This window comes from Podarcis cretensis, assembly GCF_951804945.1.
Source record: "Podarcis cretensis genome assembly, chromosome: 5".
Classification (NCBI taxonomy): domain Eukaryota; kingdom Metazoa; phylum Chordata; class Lepidosauria; order Squamata; family Lacertidae; genus Podarcis; species Podarcis cretensis.
In genome coordinates, this window is record NC_137174.1 from 47,364,447 (window position 1) to 47,389,445 (window position 24,999).

At 40.7% G+C, this 24,999-nt stretch overlaps 1 protein-coding gene across 8 annotated transcripts in view; it reads left to right on the forward strand.

Annotated features, from left to right (window-relative positions):
• The window catches only part of FGFR2 (fibroblast growth factor receptor 2), a 146,375-nt gene that overhangs the window by 92,530 nt on the left and 28,846 nt on the right, over positions 1–24,999 (forward strand). For 3 of the 8 annotated variants that reach the window (XM_079976635.1, XM_079976634.1, XM_079976639.1), the window contains 3 exons: positions 15,894–16,084; positions 16,917–17,061; positions 21,727–21,929. In XM_079976635.1, coding sequence (XP_079832761.1) covers positions 15,894–16,084; positions 16,917–17,061; positions 21,727–21,929 — 539 coding nt within the window. Of the gene's footprint in view, positions 1–15,893; positions 16,085–16,916; positions 17,062–19,046; positions 19,192–21,726; positions 21,930–24,999 lie in introns of all 8 variants that reach the window. The other 5 variants (XM_079976640.1, XM_079976636.1, XM_079976638.1 and 2 more) reach the window with 3 other exon arrangements.

Genomic DNA, 24,999 nt, shown 5'->3' on the forward strand with positions numbered 1-24,999 from the left:
GGAAGTACATCACTATCTAATATTTTGCTGCAAATGTGAGAAGAACATTCGGCTGTAAGCAGAATTTTCTTAGTAGTCCATTTAGCTTCTAGCTGCACTGTAGAACTTGTCTGGAGACTCAGAAGTAAAACAGACACTGCCTTAGGTGGACATTTTGATGATTGGTAATGTTCTCTACTTTCGTGTTTCTTGTACTGAAATTATGACTCTTATTATTATTAACAGAATGCTGTGTGCTTGTGTATGTGTCTGGCTTCCACATTGAGGAGCCAGAAAAGCTATAGAAGGGTGAATTGATCCAAACTGGAAATAAGTCCACTCCTTCCCTGTCATCCTGATAGCGCATTCTTACCTTGCTCATGTTATGCGCTTGGCATGACCCTGTAGAGCGGCAACTGCTGCAAACTCTAGATAGGAACATTGTTGATAGCAGAGAAAATGGAATAGAATTTGGGTACTAATCGGAAAGGCAGCTGTACAGTTTGGGGGCTGCAGATTACGGGAAAAGGCAGAGAACATTTTATTCTATTTTTTAGAGGATAGAAATGTAAGATCCTTCTAGCTCAGCATCTTGGCTTCAGTGGTACATATGCAGCTTTGATGAAATCAGCAATTAAATAAACTGCAAGTATTTTTCACTCTTGAGTTGCAAGTTACTGAAGGCTACCACATGCATTAAGGGTTTCTGCCTTGGCTATTTTAGCAGTAGATGCTGAGCTCTACTGAAAATGACTGGCTCTGTCTAAACTCAGTAACTTTGTTGCCCATCATGTTCTTTTCAGTTCAACAGCATAATGTGTAAAAAAAAACAAAAAACTGGTCTGTTTAAAGTCTCTCTTGATCTTAATATGTCAGATAGCTACAGTTCTGGTGCTGTGAAAAAGGACAAACAACTGTTCCCTATTTACTTTTGCCAGTTCATTACATGTTTTATGTATCTGTTGTTCAGCAAATGTCCTTGGCGTTGTCCCGTTTTCAAGATGGGGCTCTTGCTTAGTAGCTAGGACATGTCAGTGTTTACATTTCAGCTTGTATAGTCTCTATTGAAGGAGAGAAGATGCCATGTTTTTAAAGCATCTATTGTACAGTTTGCCACTTCTGTTTTTCTCTGAGTACATCTTCATCCCCCATATAAATTGGCAACTTGGCCAGTAATCACCTGCCTGCTCCGCATTCATGTAAGCCTCTCCCAACCCCTTTCTTTTAATTAGAATTTCAGGAATTTCAATATTGGTAAATTTTGTAAATGATCATATTCCAGGTATAAGATTGCCTTAATGCAGATCCTTAAAACAATGCCATAGTGGGTGTAATGTAGGTGGGAACCTAAAAGGGTGAGCAGGCACTGAGTAATATATGTCTGTATTTTATGATTAAATAAAATCATGGGTCTTAGCCTGTGGAAGTAATCCTTTCCCCACAAAAATTGTACCATATAAACTGAGCTTGTTGTTCAGAGCTTATATTGTGAGACGTTTGTCACGTTTATTATAAACTAGTACCTTACAAAAGTGGGACGCAGGTGGCGCTGTGGGTTAAAGCCTCAGCGCCTAGGACTTGCCGATCGAAAGGTCGGCGGTTCGAATCCCTGCGGCGGGGTGCGCTCCCGCTGCTCGGTCCCAGCGCCTGCCAACCTAGCAGTTCGAAAGCACCTCCGGGTGCAAGTAGATAAATAGGGACCGCTTACCAGCGGGAAGGTAAACGGCGTTTCCGTGTGCGGCTCTGGCTCGCCAGAGCAGCGATGTCACACTGGCCACGTGACCCGGAAGTGTCTCCGGACAGCGCTGGCCCCTGGCCTCTTAAGTGAGATGGGCGCACAACCCCAGAGTCTGTCAAGACTGGCCCGTACGGGCAGGGGTACCTTTACCTTTACCTTACAAAAGAGTTATGGACCATTTCACACAACATGAATTTTCTGTATGATATCACTTCTGAGTTTGATAATGTGAATGCCATCATGTGCAGTGAACAGAAGTAGTTATTTTACTGAATCCCCTGCATGCTTCATGCTGTGCATAAGTTCGTTACATGCAACATTGCATGCATGCATCGGGAGTAACTGATTTCATAAATGATAGTGTCAGAGCTGCCTCTAGGTCCCAGCTCACAGAGGACCAACGCTAGGCTGTCGTAATGTACAAAAGTCTTTATTGAAGTTCAATTTCCATTTCAAAGCCGCAGCGCGCAGCCCTACATCTTAAACCCTAGATCGGCGAAGTCCCGTCTGAGTCTCCTCCCCTCTGACACCAGTTTAAGATCCTAGCCCTGCTCCACCTTTTCCGCTGCTCTCTCCTCTTCTGGGTCCTCCTGCCTGCTGGGGCATTGCCCTTTCTGGACTCTTCCGACGCTGAGTCGCTTAGCTCCTCCCCCTGCCTCCTGCGGGCTTTAGGACCCGGTTCCCAATCCTCATTCTCTGCTGCCCCGCGCTCCTGTACATTTGAACTTGCCTCTCGCGCCAACCCAGTGACCTTTCTCCTAACCGTTACACTGCTTCGGTCATAGTGACATATGTGTAGGAAACTGATCGTGTGTGAAGAGTAGAAAACAGGCTCCATCAATCTAGTGCCCTGTAGATGTTTTGGGCTACAATTACAGGCAGCATGGCAAGTGGTAAAGAATGATGGGAGTTGTAGCCTAACGACTACACATTAAGCAAGTCTATTCTACAGCCATGTATTAATTTGGATAAGACACTCATACTAGGTGTGTGACTCATACTAGGTGTCGTGGCCAAACTATGGTTTGGGTGTTGGGAACATGCTGTACGCTTTGCACATGTAGATTCTGTCCCCCATTTCCCACTGAGTGTAAGTTTGTGAAAGGATTGAACAGAGATTGAAAATGAGTCACTTACTTGGTCTTTGACATAAAGTATGGCTGATGATAGCCATAATTAAAAACGTTATGGTGTTACAACCAAGCAACAGGGTTTGTGTGTAATTATTACAGCAGTCAGAGGAAGGGTAAGTTACAAGTCTACAATGGTGAGCCTATGTCAGTCTGGAAGAAGCACCGTGAACTTGTGCATTATAGCTCAGTTGAGTCTATGTATGGCTGTTCTGAGGCACAATGGAATTTATGAACATAAGGAACAGCAGCCATATATTATGTCTGTGTAATAAATGGGTATTTGCAGTGGGCTTATGTAAGATTATTGTTGGGTAGGTTGTACTGCTGGAGTCCAAACACAAAACACAATAAAGGGTGTGAGAGTAATTGTCACGTACCTATCCACAGGTATTAGCAGAACTCTTTCTCCAAAGCAGTAGTGAGATATCACTAAAAATAAAACATAATAAAACATTTCATTTGTTTTCAGGAATTAATTAAGGGTAGCCTTTAGGCCTTTCCAAATGACTGCTCAAGCTCATGTTGATCTTTGTACAAATTCCACAACTCCTTTGACAATAGTGTAGTTGTTGAGGGTGTAGGGAGATCCTTTTTATCACAGGGGATATTCAAGTTGGTGTCCTTACAAGGTTTAGTTGAACCTTATTCTGCCACAGCAGTAGAGAAAACTCCATCCTTAATATAAACGTTCAAGTGCTGCTTAATTAATTTCCAGCAAGAGTTAAATGTATATAGTCTACCCAAGTCACAACTTGCTTTCTGGCAGCGAGGTTTGCAGTTGTTGACTAACTCTTTACAGGAGCAAGGATAAGCCTGACATACTTACCTGAGCACTTGAGGGCTGGGACGTGCTGAGACAGGGGCAGAGGCAGGCAGGAATCCACACTGGTGCTTGCCTCTAGGTATTTGGATAAACTGAGAAGGAAGAAACTTTCTTTCAAAGCAAGAGAAAAGCCTGACTGTGGACTTTACACCTGGCATGGGCTTTTGGCAACACTTGAGCAACTAGCTCAGAGAGAGGGAGAGGAAAGAAACCCTACACAAATTGTTTAGAGCTAGAGGCTGTGTGCTTTGCTCTTAGCGAATGTCATTGCTTATCAAAGGGTTTAAAAAAATATATCCAGGTGCTGTTACTCATTGGATTTGTCATACTTGCATTGCGCCTTTTGGATCACACAGCCCCTCACTTAACTTACTTCCTTGCCACTACATGCCCATATGCTCACCATCTATTTGCTTTGTCCTTCTTAATGCTGTGCCAAAAATATATTATGCAATTTTGATAACCATTCTTCATGAATTAATGAGAAAAGAAATTTTCTTATCAAAATGGAGAGAAAATTTTCATGTCATTCTCATGAGTGGGGTGCAGGATATTCATTGCATTTGTTTTAATTTAATGGCAGCTGAAGTGTTTTGTAAGTGTCCCTTCTTTGATTCTGCAAACCATATCTTCTAAGATATGTATTCTGCAGCCTCCCCAGATGCCTGCACTTTATAAAAACCTCATGTCATCATTGGCTGGACTTTCCCATGGACACTGTGCTTCTGTCAGCTATTCTTCTCCTTTTATTTTAAGTGAAGGCATTTTTGAAGAAGTCAGTGCAGAAATCATAGAACTGTAGAATTGGATGGGATCATGCGGGTCATTAGTCCAACCCCCTTCAGTGCTGGAATCTTTTGCCCCATGTGGGGCTAGAACCCACAACCCTGATATTAAGAGCCTCATGCTTTTCCAACTGAACTAGTAAGCAGGTAAAATGAAGAACCTACTGAATAAATGAAATTATTGAGCCCACCAATCTCATGCACACAGTAACCAGTATCCCCAGATTCCTGGACTTCAGTTAAACCCAGGTATAAATTCTCCCTTGAGGTTTTTTCATATCAGGAAGTGTGGGCAGCCAGGGAGGCTGCAGAACTTTGGAGAAATAGAAAAGCACAGGGCTCTTTTGCAGGGGAAGAACACTTTTAAGGAAAATGGAGAACAGGTTTCAGAGTATAGAACTACCCCTTTTCTATCATTTCCCCAGTTCTTACATATGCAAAGCAGGGCACATGCACACCCCCCCCAAACCTTTTGTTTCTCTCTCAAGTCCAAAGCTGATGAGAACTCCGGAGTAGAATTCTTGCACTTTAAACAATATCATCATTTTTAAATTTTGTAACCTTTCTCCAGGGCTCAATTTGGAGACATTTCTGGAGCAGGCAGCCTTCTAGCCCTGTGTTTTATTGAAAGGTCAATTGCTTTGCAATCAACATTACTAATTAGGACATATTGACATCTCATACTGCAGAGAAGCAATGTTGATCAGTGGAGGCTGCATGGTTGGCATGCAAAAGGTCCCTGGTCAATCCCTGCCAGGTACAACTGGCAGAGATCTGTATCTGAAACTCTGGAGAGCTGCTGCCACCCTGTGCATGCAATACTGAGCTAGATACACTTAGACTCTGGCAGCTTTTGACTTAAGTCAGGTTCCTATGTTCTTATCCTGTAGCAATGAAACAACATTCAGCTGCATTCTCTCTCCCTACAAACAGTGTGTAGTTCATTACCATGCTTTCCTAGTGATGCTTTTAGTTGTATGTGCATTACAGTGGTAAGGACATGACATAAAAATGACTATGGCTTATACTCAGACAGCACTTCATTCCATTTCCCTGATGTTTCCTTACCTGATAATTTCGGCATGATACACACTCTTTCACGTGACATAAAAGCCCCTTTTGCAAACCAAGTGGAATCGACCAGAATTTTGGTGCTCATTTCTGTGTTAAATGCTTCCAGAAAAAAATCTGTTTGCAGCCCTGTTAACTCAGAGAACTGCAGGAATTTTGTGCTGTTCTTTCCCAACCCTTTTCATGGGTGCCAAAATTTGGGAAGGTAATCTTTCTGCCATTTCTTGGGTAAAAACAAGCATTCATGTGCATAAAAGGATGGCAACATGTCCAATGACATCTGCAGTTGTGTCACAGCATGGCTGCTGGTGTAAATGAAATTTAGCATGACATAGCCGTATGTCAATAAAAAAACCCATAGTTCTATAACACAATTGGTAATTCAGTGTAAAAGGAATGTTGGAAACAGGGACAGAATTGCAGCCAGGAAAACGAATGCTATAATCCCAACATCTGAATGTATACCAACCATTTATGTATCGTATCCTGGATGGAATGGGACTGGGGCCATAATGATAGCACAGTCCACCTACCCTTCCCTTTTACTCTGTATGAGATTTGGCATTTCAGTGTTATATTTCCAACCGCAATTACCAAGCTCATGCAGAGGTACCATTGCAAGGCTGTATTGTGATGGGGCTGACATGAATGATTTTCATCTCCAAGCATTCCTAACTGCTATCGAGCTCCCAAAAAATCTGATGATATATTGCCAAGAGATTCTAGAAGTGTCTCCCATTTGGCTGGTTCTATGTTTCAGCCGTGTGTGGGAGAAATTGCGTCTTGCATTTCACATTCCAGAGTAGTTCTGCTTTATTCTTTTCCAATCAAAAAATGTTATATATGTATATATATAACAAAGTAAAAAAAAAAAATCAAAAATCCTTCAGTCACACTATTTCATTGTTATGCTTTCCATATTTTCCCTCGCCCAAGCAAAGCTGTTCTTGGTAGTTCAGATGTTCTAAAGCATCTGTGCTATAACACAGATCATAGCCTGTGCTATAACAAGGATCATAGTGGTTAACCCCAAGATTAGCAGGGTAGACACGACAGCCTCTTCCTCTGGGGAAGCTCATGAAACACACACTGTGGCAGCCTAACAATGGGTTTCTGTGCATGAAGAGCGGACTGGTATTAAGACCATTAGCCAGCGATGACAACTGAACATTTTAAAACAAGAACATTCATGTTGCATACTGCAATTTCTGAGTGGCTGGTGGTGCATTGTATCACTTAAACCTTTGTAACGGATACATTTTCAAAGAGCATAGGTTGATTATCGTGTGGTAAAACTGGGTGCATAATTAGCAGAGAACACGAAGGATAAAAACATGGTTCTTCCTTACCCATTAAGATATTGGGTGAGGATGACTAAGTGAAGCTACTTTGTCTGACCCCCCCCCCCAAATAGCTTTACTAAATTTGAATTATGTTTGTTGAAAACTCTGCTCAGTTTCCCCTTTAAGGAAAAGAAGCAGCAGCATCTGTTGCTTTGACATCCATTGCTTTGACTTCCTACCAGCTGAGTGCACATGTTCAGTATTTGGGAAGCCTTCATTGCCAAGTGATGCCAGGTTTCCTATGGAGAATATGTGGGGAACCTTTGGTTCTTCAGATGTTGCTGAAGTACAACTCCCATCAGCCCAAAGAAGCATGGATGTTAGGGGTTGTTGTTCAGAAACATCTGGGGAACCAGAAGTTGCCCACACCTCCTAATGAGTCTGACCATCCATGAAGATATCTGGAGAATATAGTGGGCCACAAGATTAGCAATGGCTATTGCTCATTCTGGGCATATTTCCTTTGTCTGCAGTTTCAAGAACTGTGGTATCTGGAGCTGCATGGATGTGTGCCTAATTGAACTCATGAGTTCTAAAAAATCAGTTTGGAGGGGTTCTGTAGTAGCAACTGTTGAGAACGGAAAATTAAAAACATTCTAGTAGGCATAAGGCTCATACATGGACCTCTGGATCACAGCCATAGTCAACATACCTGAGAGTTTTGCAAAGATACAGATTCCTGAACACTGCTAAGGATTAAATCAGTGATGAAAACATAGACAGAGGTACGAGTTGAACTTGGCAGCAAATTTCTTTAAAGATTAAACAATGCTGTCTTTTTTCAGACTGTCCTAGATAAGAATACTTTGATGTTGAGGAACCAGGCTTCAGATAGGCGAAGGAATAAAAATTGTAAATGTTTTATTGTGCACATACACAACACTACATGTACTTCTGAACTCTGGCTCATTTGATTATTGTTGAATCTGCCAATGAATCTGCCAATGTTTCTTTATGATTCTAAAACTGGCTATTATCTAGTAATCTCCTTCTGCTGCATTTCAACAATACATTGTTTCCCTAATAGTATTGTTTCACTGTTTCTTGTAAGTGCACATGACTGCTAATTTGTAAAAGAGCTTAAACAATGAGAATACCATTAGTCTACTGATTATTCAGTCAAATATGCTCCTAGTTGCAGTGAATAATCTAGGGTCTACAGTAACTGCCCGCACACTAATTCCAGCCACTGAAAGCCTTATTGGAATTGTACCATTAGGTGTCCCTGTTCACAAAAAAAGCCAAAATGCAGAACAGTATGTGCTTCATTTCCATGTAGGATTTGAAGCACATCTAAATGTAGATTGTATTGCAGTTAATGGCCACAATCCTCTTGTCATTTGCACAAAGTCCATGGATATTGTTGGGGATTTTCCAGAGACTCATGCCAGAAACGGGGAGGGGAGCAACCTTCTCCTATCAGAAATTCACACTGTAAGAAAGCTAATGGTCCACTGTGGATCAGTGCACACTTGTACTTTGCCCCTATAAGAACATAGAAAAGCCCATATGCATGAAAATCCATTCACAGTATTGTAGCCAACATATAGCTCATTTTATCCTTTCTCATGGCAGCCTGCAAGTGAAAGAGGTGTGGTATGAAGAGCTGTGAATCTTGCTCTAGAAATCATTTTGCTCTTGAGCTTCATCTCACATATAAAAAAGCTATGTAGCAATGTTCCTCACAGTTACAGCAGTATCTTAAGTGAATGCTTAAACACATGAGCCAAGGGTTGGAACAAGGCTGACCCCAGATAACATTCATTCAACACTTTCCACATTCTTTATCTGGCTTTGACCACAGCCAAAGATGCTGTACTTGATGTCTCAGTAGATGAAATTATTGGATCATGAGAGTTCTTGTAGATGACGTGCTGAGTCACCTGATACTCTGATATGTCAGCTGTCCATGGCTGCATCACAGAGATTTTATCTGAATTTTCTTAACTTCCCAAGAATTTTTCGTAACTTCCCTATAAACTTTGAACTCTAGTGATAGTGGAACTGTTTTACTTGCCTGTGTAACAAGGGCAGTGTTTTAAGGATGTACATTGACTGTGTGGTTAATGTAGCGTTTTTACTATGTCCGCAAACTCTACATGACCTTAGGCAAACCACTGTTCTCTTGGTCTCATCCCTCTGTCTGCTTATTCAGTGAACATACTGACCTCTCATACAAGGATTTTATAAGGATTACTAGAATAATGTATGCAGATTTTGAGAACTTGAATTGCACCATGTCTTATTAAACACATTTTAGAAGGTGAATTCTCTGCAATTTGCAACCAGATCAGAAACATTCACTGGCTTATTTTCCAGACACTGATATAGCTATTTTCTAGGTGAAATGATACCTACCACCCTTTGCTTACAGTTCCTCTCCCCCATGGAATTGTTGGCATGGATTGCATTACTAGGAGTAATTTCCCCCCATTGAATCCTGAACTGAACTCAGGGTAACCGAACTCCATAGGATTTTGTTTAATATATATGAGTGCATATTTATTCTTTCAAAGATTATCAGTGACACTGTAGACCGAAGTGTCCAGGAACTTTCCCCCCTTGTATGTAAAGGCCCCTTAAATAAAAATTACAGAGAAAGGTGTTGGCATGCTTTATACAACCCAACCATCTACATGTTCAAAATGGAAACTTTTGAAGTTTCAATTAGCAAAGATTTATTTCCCATGTGCCTATTTGACCTTTTTGTGCATGAGTAAATAAGAGAATACATATACTGAATACTGATGGATTTATAGCACTGGGAAAGCAAAGGCTCTGAAGTTGTGTGTGTGTTTTAAAATTTAACATTTATAGTTTGGAATGAAGAATTAATAAAGTTTTACTTTAACTGTTTTCTGATGTAGAACAAAATATAATTGGTCTCCAAAAGGCCAATATATTTATTTAGCATACTTTAGCAGTACTTTGTATTTTAGATATAGCCTTTGTCTTTAAGATATTTTCATAAACACAGCTTTTATTCTTCTTCAGGAATGTGACATAGTCTCTTATCACCCCTGCTACTTGCCCATATACCAACAACTGCCTAACACTGTAATGTTTAATGTTTTAAATTACCATATTTAGTCAGAATGCACAGGCACGATCTGGATACCTGACAAACGAACTGCAGCAGATTTTATATTTTAATACACTGCTTCATGCAGGCATAGTGAAAAGGCTATGGTAAAAAAACCCCCACAGAGCTATCAAATTAAAAGAGAACAATATGGTAATATTTGCCCACTTTTCCTCTCACCCTTATTTTGTCGTAATTGTGCATACTTTGTATATAATGATTATTAAATGCACCACTTCCCCAGCTCCAGCCAGCATGGCCAGTGGTAAGGGATGATGGGAATTGTGCTCCAAAACATCTGGAAAACACGTAAAGCTGAGCTTAGTAAATAGCTGGAGCTGCTCCATCAGTGGTGAGACTGCAGAGTCACTTAAATGAAAGAGAGAACAAGGAAAGGGAACCTGATATAAATTTGGGTCATACTAGTGGTGTGGAATGCCAGCTTCTCATGTAAGGCAGTCATTCCCCATGTATGTCTATCAAATATTTCATATTGCTTGGGAACAGGGTCACAGTTTAAAGCCACTAGACTTGCATTAGATAGACTTACAGCATATCTAAAAACATAAAAAATCAAGTGCCGAAAACTTCCCGATACAGGGCTTCCTTCAGATATCTTCTAAAAGTTGTGCAGTTCTTTATCTCCTTGACACCTGAAGGGACGATGTTCCACAGGGAGGGCGCCACTACCAAAAAGGCCCTCTGTCTGGTTCCCTGCAACTTCACTTCTCGCAGTGAGGGAACCAGCAGAAGACCCTCAGTGGAGGACCTCAGTTTCTGGGCTGAGCGATGGGGCTGGAGACACTCCTTTAGGTATACTGGGCCATGGCTATTTACGGCTTTAAAGGTCAGCACCAACACTTTGAATTGTGCTCAGAAATGTACTGGGAGTCAGTGAAGATACTTTAGAACCGGTGTTCTATGGTCCTGGTGGCCACTCCCAGTCACCAGTCTAGCTGCCACATTCTGGGTTAGTTGTAGTTTCTGAGTCACCTCAAAGGTAGCCCCACATAGAGTGCAGTGTGTGTGTGTGTGTGTGTGTGTGTGTAAGTGTAGTATCACTGAAAATTCAGCAGTTTCTAAGGCAGAGCTTTCTAAACTGTGTGTCATGACATGTTAGTATGTCAGCTGCAGTGTTTAGGTGTGTCGTGTGAATGCTCCATGTGCTCCTCCTGGGCTGGAATGGGGTTAGTTTAACATCCAGTTTTCTAGTAAAACTGAATTACTGTGCCGCGAAATGATGCAAAACTGAATTACGGTACTGTGTTGTGAAATGGTGCACGTCTAAAAAGTGTGTAACCAACATGAAAAGTTTGGAAAGCTTTGTTCTAAGGCAGTTAGATAGATGCCTGGATCTCTTTAGGCCAGATTACATGTTTGCTTTGTTACCTTGAAACAGCATCCTTCACTGTACCACTGTTGTTAGCAGCCAGCATACTCTGTATGATTAGGTAACCTATATATGACAGCTTTATGCAGAATGCCTTATTCTTTCAGTGACAGTTGCTGCACTCAATTGGGTTGCAATGGGCAGCAATCAAGTTTAAGATTTAATGTTGCAGTCAATGAAAGTCATTTATTATTAGATGAAGTACCTGAAGAAGGCAATTGCTTCGATATGCAGTGCTTTACTAAAACGCCTCAAACTTTGGTAACATTTTCTACTCTTAATCATCCACAGCCAGTGCCTTACGTGAACGCTTTTACACATCCCTTAAAATGTTAGAGCTAAAGATTCCAACCTCAGATCAGCTACATGTATTTCAGGCAAGCTAGCACATGTAGCTAAAAGTTAAAAAGTTTCAAGCGAAATAAACAAAACACATTGTGTGTTAATGTTAGTGGTGATTCCCCCCCCCCCCGCCAACGGTATTGGGGACTCCCCACCCCCATTTAAGGGCAAGAAGTAAGGTCGTGAAGGAAATCAAACCCTGATGTGGATAAATGAAACATGAGGCCTACTGACTTTCTAAAAACATTTTAAATAATATTCTCTAAGGTTTCATTTTATACTGAAGGCGATTGTAATATGTTTTGGAAGATGGTGTAAGGTTTCCATTAAAGCGAGATCATACTTGTTTTTTCTTTTTCTTTTTGTACCCCAACATGGGTAGGGGAGATGGAGTTGGAGCTTATTTAGTAAAGGGTGGAAAGCTTTATAAGTTTTCTCCAGGACTATAAAAATATTAACTGCTACATTAAACCACAATTTGCATTTCACTTTTTTTTTAAAGTATACCATTCCTACATCTGACAAGGCAACACACAGAGAGTGGCTTGTGCAAATATAAGAAGGTTGATGGAGTTGCGCTTTCTTGCATTTGTTCAGATTCTTCACTTCCAAAGAGGTCCATGAGTTCTCCCTGTTTTTCTTATGCATTTCTCCATGAGGGAATTGTTGGAGTCCCACTTTGGAACTGTTTGTTCAGCATAGCCTTCTCTGACGTTTGTGGATGTGATCCCTCTCACACTGCCCTTACGTTGTTCATTTTTCCTGGTGATTTGTATTTTATGTCACTGGAAACCAATTTGTGAGGTCATTGTCCTAAAAGAAGAAGTAAAACATTTTAAGAATGAAATAAGAAATACCTATACATTAGGAATATGTAACAATACAAAAGGTGAAATTCCCTCACCCTTGTAGTCTCTTCACCGAGTCTTGGTTAGACTACTGCAGTGCATTGTATGTGGAGCTGCCATTGAAGATTGGTCAGAAACTGCAGTTTGGTCCAAAATGCAGCTGCTAGAATATGAATTTAGACTGGGCATTGGAAACACAACTCACCAGTGCTAAAAGAAATGTACTGCCCCATGGTCCATTACTGAGTGCTGTTCAGAATTAGTACTTAAACTCTGCATTGCTTGGGACCTGAAGGCCCACTTTCCCCATACAGTATTAACCTGCCCACACATCTTCTGCAGGGCTTCCACTGGGTGCCATCTTAAGTAAGGTGAGAAGAGGGCCTTCTCAGTCATGATACCCTGTTTATGAAATTCTTTCCCAGAGAAGCTTTATAGGTGCTTAAATAGATGTCTTTTTGTCACCAGATGAAGGCCTTTTATGTTCCCAGACCTTAACTGTAGCAGATCTTTTATGTTGGATGAATTCAAGTCATACACACCGTCCAACATACAGCCATGAAGTAATTTAAAAACAGCACTGCAAGAGCTACAAGTTAAATAAGGCTTCTGCTTTGTAGTATGTTGCCAGTGCTGCCTCAGTAAGTAAATTCCCCATAGGCATTTGCAGAGTGCCAAATATATGGCCTTTATTAAAGATCCTATTGTTTGGCAGTGTCATTATTTGCTGTTACACCCCAGTGTTGTGCTTTTCAGACAATTTTTTTTTTTTTTTTGGAAGCCAACATGTTAAAGGCTGCAGTCCTATACAAACGTACCAGAGCTTAATCCCATTGTACTCAGTGAGCCTTACTTCTGAGCAGACATGTATAGGATTGCACTGCATGGCAGACTATATGCTATTTGGAATTTGGATGGTTTTTAATGTTTCCTCAAATAACTATAATTTAGTTTTAATAATTAATGTATCTCTAAAAAGGTAAAGGACCCCTGACAGTTAAGTCCAGTCACGAACGACTCTGCGGTTGCGGCGCTCATCTCGCTTTACTGGCCGAGGGAGCCAGCGTTTGATTTTTGATGTCCGCAGACAGTTTTTCCGGGTCATGTGGCCAGCATGACTAAGCTGCTTCTGGTGAACCAGAGCAGTGCACGGAAATGCCATTTACCTTCCCGCCGGAGCGGTATCTATTTATCTACTTGCACTTTGATGTGCTTTCGAACTGCTAGGTTGGCAGGAGCAGGGACCAAACAATGGGAGCTCACCCCATCGCAGGGATTGGAACTGCTGACCTTCTGATCGGCATTGGGTATGCTGACTGGAGCTGATGGAAGTTGTATTTCACTACATCAGGAAGGCGAAAAGTTCCCAACCCAAGTGGGTTCTTCAAAAGAAATGAAGAGTCCAAAATAAATTGTGTGTAATTTGTTTACACTTACAAAAAATAAAGCACTTAATAAGTTTTTCATTTCAGGTGTCTAATTGTTTGATTTATTTTCCTGTTTATTATAATTTGCCCTGAGATGAGAGGCAAAATAATATCAGATAAATAAACAAACATGTAATGAAACAGAACAAGAACAAAAAATATTGCATTTCTTGACATGTGAGATACTCGAGTTCCAAATACCGTCAAGGAAAATCATTAGCTTCTAATCCCTTAATGGTGTTTTCTTCCCAATGGCATAAAATTACTGCTGAGTCTTAATACTTCTAGATTGCTGTGAAATAATTCAAGCTGATGAATAAGAACATACAGATTTTGCCAAGAAGCCAATTCAGTATTCTCCCCGATGACCATCTTGGAAAAAGACCATTGTGCATCATTTCACGATGATGGATGATGGAACTTAATAAGCTGACCCTTTTATGTTTGGTACCAAGTCTTTCAAAGGCCCAAACCACAGAATGATCTCATGAGTTCAGAGCTTTGGAAAACCCTTTGGAAAGCCCATTATTAAAAGAAATAATAGAAGTTGTTTTTTAGAACAGTAGTTGCCAGTTGTGATCATGACGCAGAAGGCCACACAGTGAGCTCTGGACATACAGTGTGGCTTCTGAAGCATGTCTTCTAAAAGCAGTTCCCTGAAGCTGAGAGTTTCAAGAGCTACTACCTACAAACCAGGATATGGATATGAGGTAGTAGTGGTTGCTGGTGAAAAAGCACTGGTACTCTGGTTCATGTGAGGTAATGGTCCTATGCACTGATGGTACCCTTTGGGACAGACCCAATAGGCCTAATTGTGGAAAATCTATAATGGTTCCTTGACTGAGGTTATTACGTAACCAACATGTATATGAGATGATGCCATATATGTTCTTTGCAGTAATGTTATTATCAGTACATGATTATAGTTCACAATTAGTGAATGCCTTCTATAATAATATATATTAATTGATGCTTATTTTAGTCTTTTTTTAAAAAAAAAAATACTTGTTTTGGTAGCATTTTTGTTTGGTCTTTGCTTCTCTTTTTCCCTTCTATGTTTATATTTTTGCCTAATTAGACAATTTCCAGTTACAATATACCTCAGTAAACCCTCACACAAAGGATTTGGCAATACAGTGGTACCTCGGGTTACGAACATAATTCGTTCTGGAGGTCCATTCTTAACCTGAAATTGTTCTTAACCTGAAGCACCACTTTAGCTAATGGGGCCTCCTGCTGCCGCAACACTGCCGCAGCACAATTTCTGTTCTCATCCTGAAGCAAAGTTCTTAACCCGAGGTAATATTTCTGGGTTAGCGAAGTCTAACCTGAAGCATATGTAACCTGAAGCGTATGTAACCTGAGGTACCACTGCAGATTTGACTTCAGATTAGGACACACTTAATTCTTTTTTATTAAGTCGGTGAATCATAATATTGTTTTCTAGTTTGACATTCATTAAAATCAATTACCGTACAACTGAAGACGATGATAGATAGATAGATGATAGATAGATAGATGATAGATTTCCCTCACCCCATATAGTAGGGAACAACCCCAGAGAGTGGTGCTCTCATATTTGATACCACATAAATAGAAGTTTCTGTGATTTAAAAAAAGTATCCTTAGTTAATTGTTCCCTTCCCCCACTTCATACAGTCTTCTGCTCTGTGCCATCTTTTTTCTTTTTCTTCTAAAAGGCTAGTCTTTAGACAGCACTCCAACTGGAGTATTCAAGCACCTCCTTTGAAGTGCAGTTTTTGTTCTACGTTTTGGTTACAGCGTTATTTCAGTGAAGTCAGCCAACAGGCTTACAGGGCTTTTTGGCTCATGTTCACTAACAGTTTTCTTGGCAGTGCTGCTTAATTCTGCTTCTTTATACGTTTTTTTCTCTCTCTCTTCTCCCCCCACCCCATCTTTGCTTCCTAACAGAGCGATCGCCTCACAGGCCTATCCTACAAGCTGGCCTACCAGCAAATACTTCCGCAGTTGTTGGGGGTGATGCAGAGTTTGTCTGCAAAGTCTACAGTGATGCTCAGCCTCATATCCAGTGGATAAAACACACAGAAAAGAATGGAAGCAAATATGGGCCAGATGGATTGCCGTACCTGAAAGTTCTAAAGGTGAGCTTTCCCCCCCCCCCCATTTTCTTTTGAACAATAAGCAATTCTTTTTAGAATGTTATAAAGCTTTTTGAACAAGGTCAAGGGATAGATTTTTTAAATTGACTTTTATCCTTGCCAGCACACATAAATATAGTGGAATACTGAGTTGTTGGTATAAACAAAAGCAAAAATTCATTCCGCATGTCACCTTCCTTATCCATCAGCATGATTGTTTGCTTATTTTTCAGACATCATGGTTGTTTATTAAAAGACTTGCAGTGCCATTATCTTGGCATCACTTGAGATTTGTGCATTGGCAAAGAGTATCCAAAATAAATCAAAGGAAATATATTAAGAGGTTTGGACAACATTATAGGCCCTTCTGTAATGACCATATTTGTTGCCAAAGGATGTTGTCAGTGCTCATTTTCCTTATGATAAAGATACTGATTGTGTCCCCCTTCCCCAAGTGTGAACTATTGACTGGGCAATCATTTTAGGGGTAGCAGCCATTTTGAAAATATGTCATTTTTGCCTGGCTTTGCTCCTAAGGAACAGCTAATTTTTATAGTAGTGATTTCCCATTAAGCTTAGCAGTAGAGCCAGAAATTTATGATTTTGCACAGCAAAGAAACAAAAAAGGTAGTTTATCTGGGCAGAAGCTTTCCTGCCCCAATTTTGTAAGAAATCTTTCTTGCTGCTGCTGCTGTTGTTTTAAAGTGCAATATTTCAATGCTAGCATTTGTAGTAACTGGAAGACTCCTTCAAGTGTTTTGGTGGCGGGACCATGGTGGTGTCTACATTTGGGGCAGTAGTTACATTGTTCTCCTGTGTTATTGGTCTGTTCTAGCATTCGGGGATAAATAGTTCCAATGCTGAAGTGCTGAAACTGTACAATGTGACAGAGGCGGATGCTGGAGAATATATTTGTAAGGTCTCCAATTATATAGGGGAGGCCAACCAGTCTGCCTGGCTTACGGTTCTGCTAAAAAAAGGTAACGACGTCTGTTAAAGAAAGCTGGATGTAGAAGCTGGAAAAAATTGGTGCTTTGGGACTCTGCAGGCAGCTTGTAGGATAACTCCACGACCTTGGTGTATTTATAATCCACTCTTGGAGATGCAACTGGTATTACTCCAGTAGCCATGGAAAAATTCCCACAAATACTGTTTTAGTTACCTCTTCTGAAACCTTTTGTCTTTTCTGTTTTCTCTTTGATGTATCATTTGTCTTCGTATATATTTTCCCCCAGCAGAATCTGAAAGATTCTGAGTCTTCCTTACTTTTGCACTGTTGCCTTCTATTTCTTTGTATTATATATTGATCACTGTTCTGGAAATCGTAGCCACTCATTGAGGTTGGATCAAGTGATAAGGTGTTGCACATACCAGATTACCTCCAAGGCCACGTGTCTCAGTCTGGTAGAAGACTGAACATGAATTTATTGAGGGGACGCGGGTGGCGCTGTGGGTTAAAGCCTCAGCGCCTAGGGCTTGCCGATCGAAAGGTCGGCGGTTCGAATCCCTGCGGCGGGGTGCGCTCCCGCTGCTCGGTCCCAGCGCCTGCCAACCTAGCAGTTCGAAAGCACCTCCGGGTGCAAGTAGATAAATAGGGACCGCTTACCAGCGGGAAGGTAAACGGCGTTTCCGTGTGCGGCTCTGGCTCGCCAGATGCAGCTTTGTCACGCTGGCCACGTGACCCGGAAGTGTCTCCGGACAGCGCTGGCCCCTGGCCTCTTAAGTGAGATGGGCGCACAACCCCAGAGTCTGTCAAGACTGGCCCGTACGGGCAGGGGTACCTTTACCTTTACCTTTATCCACTTGACGAGCCAGCATTTTATATCATTGTTTCCATCTTTACAAAAGTGCTGTATAGCCATGTGATGGGTCTCATTTGGACCTTTTTAATAGTGTGGTATGCACTTTAGCTTTGGCAAAAAGCTTCATGCTCTTTTAAAAATGCAAATATGTTAAATCTTAATATTTGAATAGAACTAATTCTCTTCCATGGTCATTCGGCATACATATAGAGGTCTTGATTCCTTTTGTTTACTTCAAGACAGTGCAGCAATAGTTACCATCTTGTTAAGCAGGGATTGTTGAATTTTACATTCCTGTATTTGTAAATCCTATTGTATGCCTTATCAGTACACCTATTTCTCACCACATTGGGTGGCCCAATTTTTTTTCTAGATAAGGTGAACTGTTCAGACCAACTTGTTTCCAGACTTTGGGTCATCATAATAGACCCAAATGTAAGCATTTAAGCACATCTAGAAAATCCATTATGCATATATTTTATTTCTATGATCACTTGAAGCAGTAGTGGCCTGTTTACTTCTAGCACCAACTGTTTGTCTGGGCATTCCTACCTGTGACAAACCTACGTTGGGTTCATGATGGATTCCTAAACTGCTCCATTATATTTAAATCTCAGGTTTGACTTAAGTTATTATCTGAGGTGGTGATAGCCTGAGTTCTCCCTCAGCCCTTTGGTTAGAAGGAACTCTTGGGGCTATATTTAATACAGGTTGTAATGAAAACACCTCTTTTTGAAGTATTTTTGTCTCTTTATTTTCAGCCCTTCCCTGTATGTCTCTGAAATGTATGTCTTCATTAATCTGAAGGACATTTTAAGTGACATTACACCCCTGTTCTTCTATCTGTTTCATCTTTCTTTGGGTTTATGTCATTTTCTCCTCCAAACATTTTGTGGACAATTTTTTCCATGTTCTTTGATTGCATGCCTTCTTAGGTGGTGAGAGTAGGTTTGGTGAAGGGTGTTGATGATTCATTCCTCTCTGAGGTGAGCTGGGATCTGTTGGTAATTGCCTTTTGGTTGAGGGCTTTGTGGATGGGATCTCCCCCCACGGCTGTGCACCGGTCGTTTCTTCTGAAGTGCCAAGCTCCCCGTGGTTCCACTTCCCATCCACAAGAATTCCTAAAATGTCTAGCTTTTCTCTTGCTTCCCTTTTTTTTCTAGGCTGCCGGTGTTAACACCACGGACAAAGAGATTGAGGTTCTCTATTTACGGAATGTAACTTTTGAGGATGCGGGGGAGTATACATGCTTGGCGGGTAATTCTATTGGGATATCCTTTCACTCTGCATGGTTGACAGTTCTGCCAGGTATATTACTGCTATCTTTCAGTGGTTCCCCTACCCTTCCCCCTGCTTCATTGTTGATTGCTGCAAAATTAGCACAGCTTCTGTCTCAGAAGTGGACTTTTGGTTTCCTTTAAAATGTTCTTCACCGCAGCAAAAGGCTGCACTTCAACTTAAAAAGATGAATTGTAATTTTTTCAAACTTCATTTAAACACCTCCTCCCCCCAATTACCTTAATGTTCATTATAAATTTGGAAAAAAGAGGCTTTCTTTGACACTTGATTATATAACCAAAAGTCAACAATCATAAACTTCTCCCTGAGAGAAACTCAAAAATCCTCTCCTGGGAAGTTTTTAAAGGGAAATTTCAAAGTCATATTTAATGAAATACCACAACCCAGTCAAATTGCCTGGGTTTACACGTGTATATATGAGAATTGGCTGTGCTGAAATGTGATTACAGAAGCGGTGTTTTTACATATCTTTGGAATCAACTTGGTGTATAAATGTTGCATGTTCTAAGCAAATGACAGCTAATTTGCTTTTTCTGCAAAGCATGTATTGCCATGCTTGGATTAATGTTGTTTCTGTTTTTAGCAGAAACACACATTAATGCGCTTCATTGCCTGAAATTGGTTGTCTGTCGGAAAATATAGTTTTAGATGTCTGCACTAATTAAACTTTCTTGCTTTATAACTGTTCAATGCAGAGCAACTGCCGAATTACTTGCACAGTTAATAATTTGCTGGTCAAGATATATATTAAGTCTTAATGTTTTGAAAATATAGGTTTGGTAACTGCATGTGTTCATTAAGTACTGTGCTGCTATATGAGTTGTTCTCAAGGTTTCTATGTTATTTCTTCTCTCTTTTATGTAAGAGATAGCTTACATTACTACCATCTTTAACTATTAACCTTTGTGGCTTCCGAGGTGCATTCACCACTAAACAGGTAGTCAGTGCTTAAAGTTGCAGTTGCTTCTGCTTGCAGTGTTCTTTCCATATTTGCAAGCGCTTAAGCACCACTTCTTAATCAGTATGAGTGAATGCTTGTATTAATACAAAATGAGACAGAAGAACATGTTGCAATGTGCATTGCTTGCATAATGACCAGATATTGCTGCAGAATGCTGATGGTGATGATTCAGAGTAATGAAGTAAAAGGATTAGGAACAGATTATTATTGTTATTATTATAACAAATATCTTGACAAGTGCTTTGTCACAATTCTTATTTGCTGTCAAACCCCACATAATAAACTAAAGTGTCATCATTGCAATGTAAAAAATGGGAATGCTTTCTTAATTAGTTAAATCATGACTGAAAAATAAATTCTGTGCAATTACTTAATGAAGAGAATAACTGTAAAACTAGCATTGCCATTTGATGCCATTCACAGACTAGGTGCTGTTAAGATCTGAATGTGATCTTCCATCCATAGACTTACCTATATATGTAAAAATATACCAATATTTATTATTATTATTTTTAAAAATGCATTCTCTTTTTGGTTCTGGAACTTAGTGATCTACCAATGTCAGAGTAGAATCTCATACTGTCCTCCTGCTATGGGACAGCCCAGTTTGAAGAATTCTTGAAGAATTTTGAAGAAAGCTGGATGAGTTTCTTTTTGAAGGGGGCAGGGAATATGCTGATACCTAAATCCGGTACTTGAGAACTGGCGTGGACCTAGTTAAGAGAAAGTGGTCATGGAGACCCACCAGCAGTCTGCTGTTTTCAGAGTATTCAAAGATTAGTTAGCCACTCAATTCCTATGGACTTTTACAGCCTAAATCCTGTGCCTATTAAATCAGAAGTAAATCCCACTATGTTCAATGGGCTTACTCCCAAGTAAGTGTGCATAGAGAGGTGCTGTTGATACAAATTCGCTGTCCAATACATTTCAACACTTTTTGTGAATCCTGATTTTCAGTAGAAGTATTTGGATACCTAAACCAGGCCAGTTCATGCCTGAGCTTTGTTATGCTTCGGCGTCCCATAAGCCTTGCTTTTTAGCTAGCTAATTCAGTGCTTGTTTGCCTTTCATTGTGTGTTCAGGTGGCCCACAGAGTTAAACACAATGCTCTTGAAAAATTATTTTACTAAACCTGTCATTTGCTTTAGGCCAGAGATTGGGAGATTGGGATAAATATTGATTCATCTGGAGTGAATTATGTGCCCACTTCCCTGTCTCAAGCAGCTTGGCTAAAAAGAAAAATAGAATGAGAAGAAAAGGTGATCACAGGCATAATTTAAGCATGTAGCCTTTCGTTGTGAAGTTAAATAAGATCAGCTATTCATACCAAAGTGATTTTATCCAGAAGTACCTCACTAAGCTTGCTTAGCAGGGTAGCAGCCAGCTTAAGCCGACACTTTGAAAAATGGCTGCGTGGAGACTCTCAGTGTAGCTGTTTCCACGCTGTGGAAATCAGCAGCGTTCTTTTATCTCGTGTAGTTCGTTGCAAACCAGACCACTTGGTTTGATGTGTACTGCCGATTTGTTTTCGCTACCTTGTAATTCTTCCTCATGACTCTTCCTCCTTCGTACTTGCACTCTAGGCCCTGTAGAAGACAAACCGTTTCCAACATCGCCAGACTACCTGGAGATAGCCATTTACTGTGTAGGGGTCTTCCTGATTGTCTGCATGGTGGTGACAGTCATTCTGTGCCACATGAGATCTTCCACCAAGAAGCCGGACTTCAGTAGCCAGCCGGCCGTGCACAAGCTGACTAAGCGCATTCCTCTGCGCAGACAGGTAACAGAAAGTAGATAAAGAGTTTAAAAACCCTATTATCCTATAAACAAAACAAGCCAGCAGATCATTTTTCATGAAACACGTGGGACTGAAGTGGCACTTGATTGCTAAGAAGAGGGGCTGTAGCACTCCATTTTGCTTTGAATCCATAACTCCCTGTCTCAAGCTTGGTGTCTCAAAGAATCCTGTAGTGGTTGAGTGGAGACGCAAGGGCTCTCTGCTTAAGCTCAGAGGCACCCTGCTCTTCCACCAGGTCTGAAGCTAGGGAGCACAGCTGTTACAGTTAATGTTGGATCAAGGTGATTTCACTTGTGTGGTTCCAGAACCTGTCTTGTGTTTCTGAATCTTGTACTGGGTTCTGACATCAATAAACCACTAGGCTTCAGGGCTGCTGAAAATTATTTAATCTCAGAGCAGGAACTTTGATGCTGTAAAGTTGAGGAAGCATGATTAAATTTCCAGTGGAAAATGAAAAAAAGCTTTTTGAGGATGTGGTAAATGTGAACACTTTTAAGTAACACAAGAGGTAAAATAGTATATGTTCAGGTGTGTCTTCCATTTGAGCTACTTATTAGATTAGCTGGTGCCACAGACAGTGGAATAAAGGGGGAGGCACATGTTTTGCTAAAGCATCTAAACACAGGAACGCATAACTGGGAGGGAGTTGTGTTTCCCCCAACTCCTCAATGTTTTCTCCCTTCCTTCCCTTTAAGTATTCTTGTGCAGCGACATTTCACATGATATATTTTTATAATATATGTTTGTTTCTAGAGTGGAATCATATTTTTAAAAATAATGAGCATGTCACAAGTGTTGTTATCCAGCAAGGTTGTAAATTTGGACATGGATATATATCACTTCAACTGAGCTGAACATTTGGTTGTAAAATATATTCTATTGTTTGTAAGAAGGCAGCTTTCCCGAAAGTATGTATATTCAACACAAATAGGACTTTCAGGAGTTGAATGCTTTGTTTATATTCAGTTAGTGGATATAGTGATTTCTGAACATGTTGAAGTTGCGGGGGCAGGGGGAGCTCGAAATATTTCAGGAATTTTTTCGTGCAATGATTTAGGCCTGCTATGTTAAGAAAGACAAACTGAATATTTTTTGGAAAAATTGTATTTAAAAAAAATTCAGGTTATTTCTCATCAATAAGGGTACCTGTTATTTCCTGTGTTTAATCAGATTTCAGTGGAATTGGATTGTGTACAATGATATGTTTTTGCTGAGTATAATTAACGAGTGCACATTTGGAACTTTATTGAATCATGTGTCCTCTCCATGTGTCCTATTTCATGTCCTATTTCAATCTCACCTATATTAATGCTTGCCCGTCAAATGGGTTTTGTTGTTTCAGCTTCTGCAAGTGGCAGGTATGTAGAAAAAGACCAACTTAACTGCAAGTGTCATGAATTTGACCAATGAGGCTTTGTTGAAGTCTTATTTGGATTCTCTGCTCAGCCTCTTCCCCTTTCTCTAAGGCTTCAGGGACTGCACCACAGGATATAGAATGCCTGCTCCAATATTTTCTGGGAGCTATTGGAAAACTCAGGGTTTGGGTTTTGCTCATTCTGAAGATCTAACTTACTGCTATGTGTGAGCCAAAGAGAATTTACTATCAGACTGACTGGTCTTTTTCTACAGGTCTTTTTCAGCTGTGCAGCTGTTCCATACTTGTAGCACACTGCTGCCTAGGTAGAGTGGTTTGAACAGGGAAATGCTGGCCATGCCAAGTAGGAGTAGGCTAGACTGAATGGACCTGTTTCCTTCTATGACTGATTCCTCAACCCAGCTGAGAAAAAGAGATATGTATCGGTTATAGTTTAAAGGTAAAGGTAAAGGGACCCCTGACCATTAGGTCCAGTCGTGGCCGACTCTGGGGTTGCGGTGCTCATCTTGCTTTATTGGCCGAGGGAGCCGGCGTACAGCTTCTGGGTCATGTGGCCAGCATGACTAAGCCGCTTCTGGCGAACCAGAGCAGCGCACGGAAACACCGTTTACCTTCCCGCCAGAGCGGTACCTATTTATCTACTTGCACTTTGACATGCTTTCGAACTGCTAGGTTGACAGGAGCAGGGACTGAGCAACGAGAGCTCACCCCTTCATGGGGATTTGAACCACCGACCTTCTGATCAGCAAGTCCTAGGCTCTGTGATTTAACTCACAGTGCCACCCGCATCCCTGGTTATAGTTTAGATACACGTAAATGCTAAGGCTTGCATGCCGTTGTAGTTTTGCACTAGTGGAAATTTCTGATTATGCAAGGTGACATTCCTGTTTTGTGCTGATCTCTCCTACTTATTACAGCTCTCTGTGCCATATGCCATGCTGTGGTTACTGGTAACTATAGTTTATTGAAGCAAGCCAGGATTGTTTACCAGCAAAATTGGCTTGTTTCAATAAACTACAGTTAGCACTAATCACAGTTCTCAACTGGAAGCGAACAACAAACTATGGTTAGCTGAAAATGGAAGCCTGTATTTCTGTGTTCCTTGTGGCCAGAGAGGAGCAGAAAAGGGAGTACATGAACCTAAGGTTCATGTACTTTATATGTGAACCAGGCCAATGTGTATCTGCCTCTGGAAAGTTGTCCAATTAATTTGCGCCCACACGGTGTCACTTGAAATCCCATGGCATAGGACAATTATTCTCTGACTTAATTCTGCTTAAATTAGCTGGCAGTGTGGCCGAAGTCTTCCAGGGAGCTGACTTAATCCACTTGTAGAATTAAAATGCTTTAAGCAATTGTACGAGAGACACTTATTTCATCTACTCTCATGGAGTACTAAACTTTGTATGTGGCTGTCATGTACACGTGCATGCATTTGCACAAACAACGTATGCCAGGAAAATTTGAATATTGTATTCTCTACTAAAGAGAGCTTTCAGTCTAAGCCCACTTAGTATAGGCTATTTGTATCAGCTCTGGAATAAAAGGAGATTATTGGGCTGTGACTGGAATGAAAGCAGCAAGATGACCTGATCATGTGGTGATGACAGAGAAAATACCATTGGTATATAATCCATCTGTCAGTGGTCAGACCATGGATTGTCATAAACTTACCATTTTCCA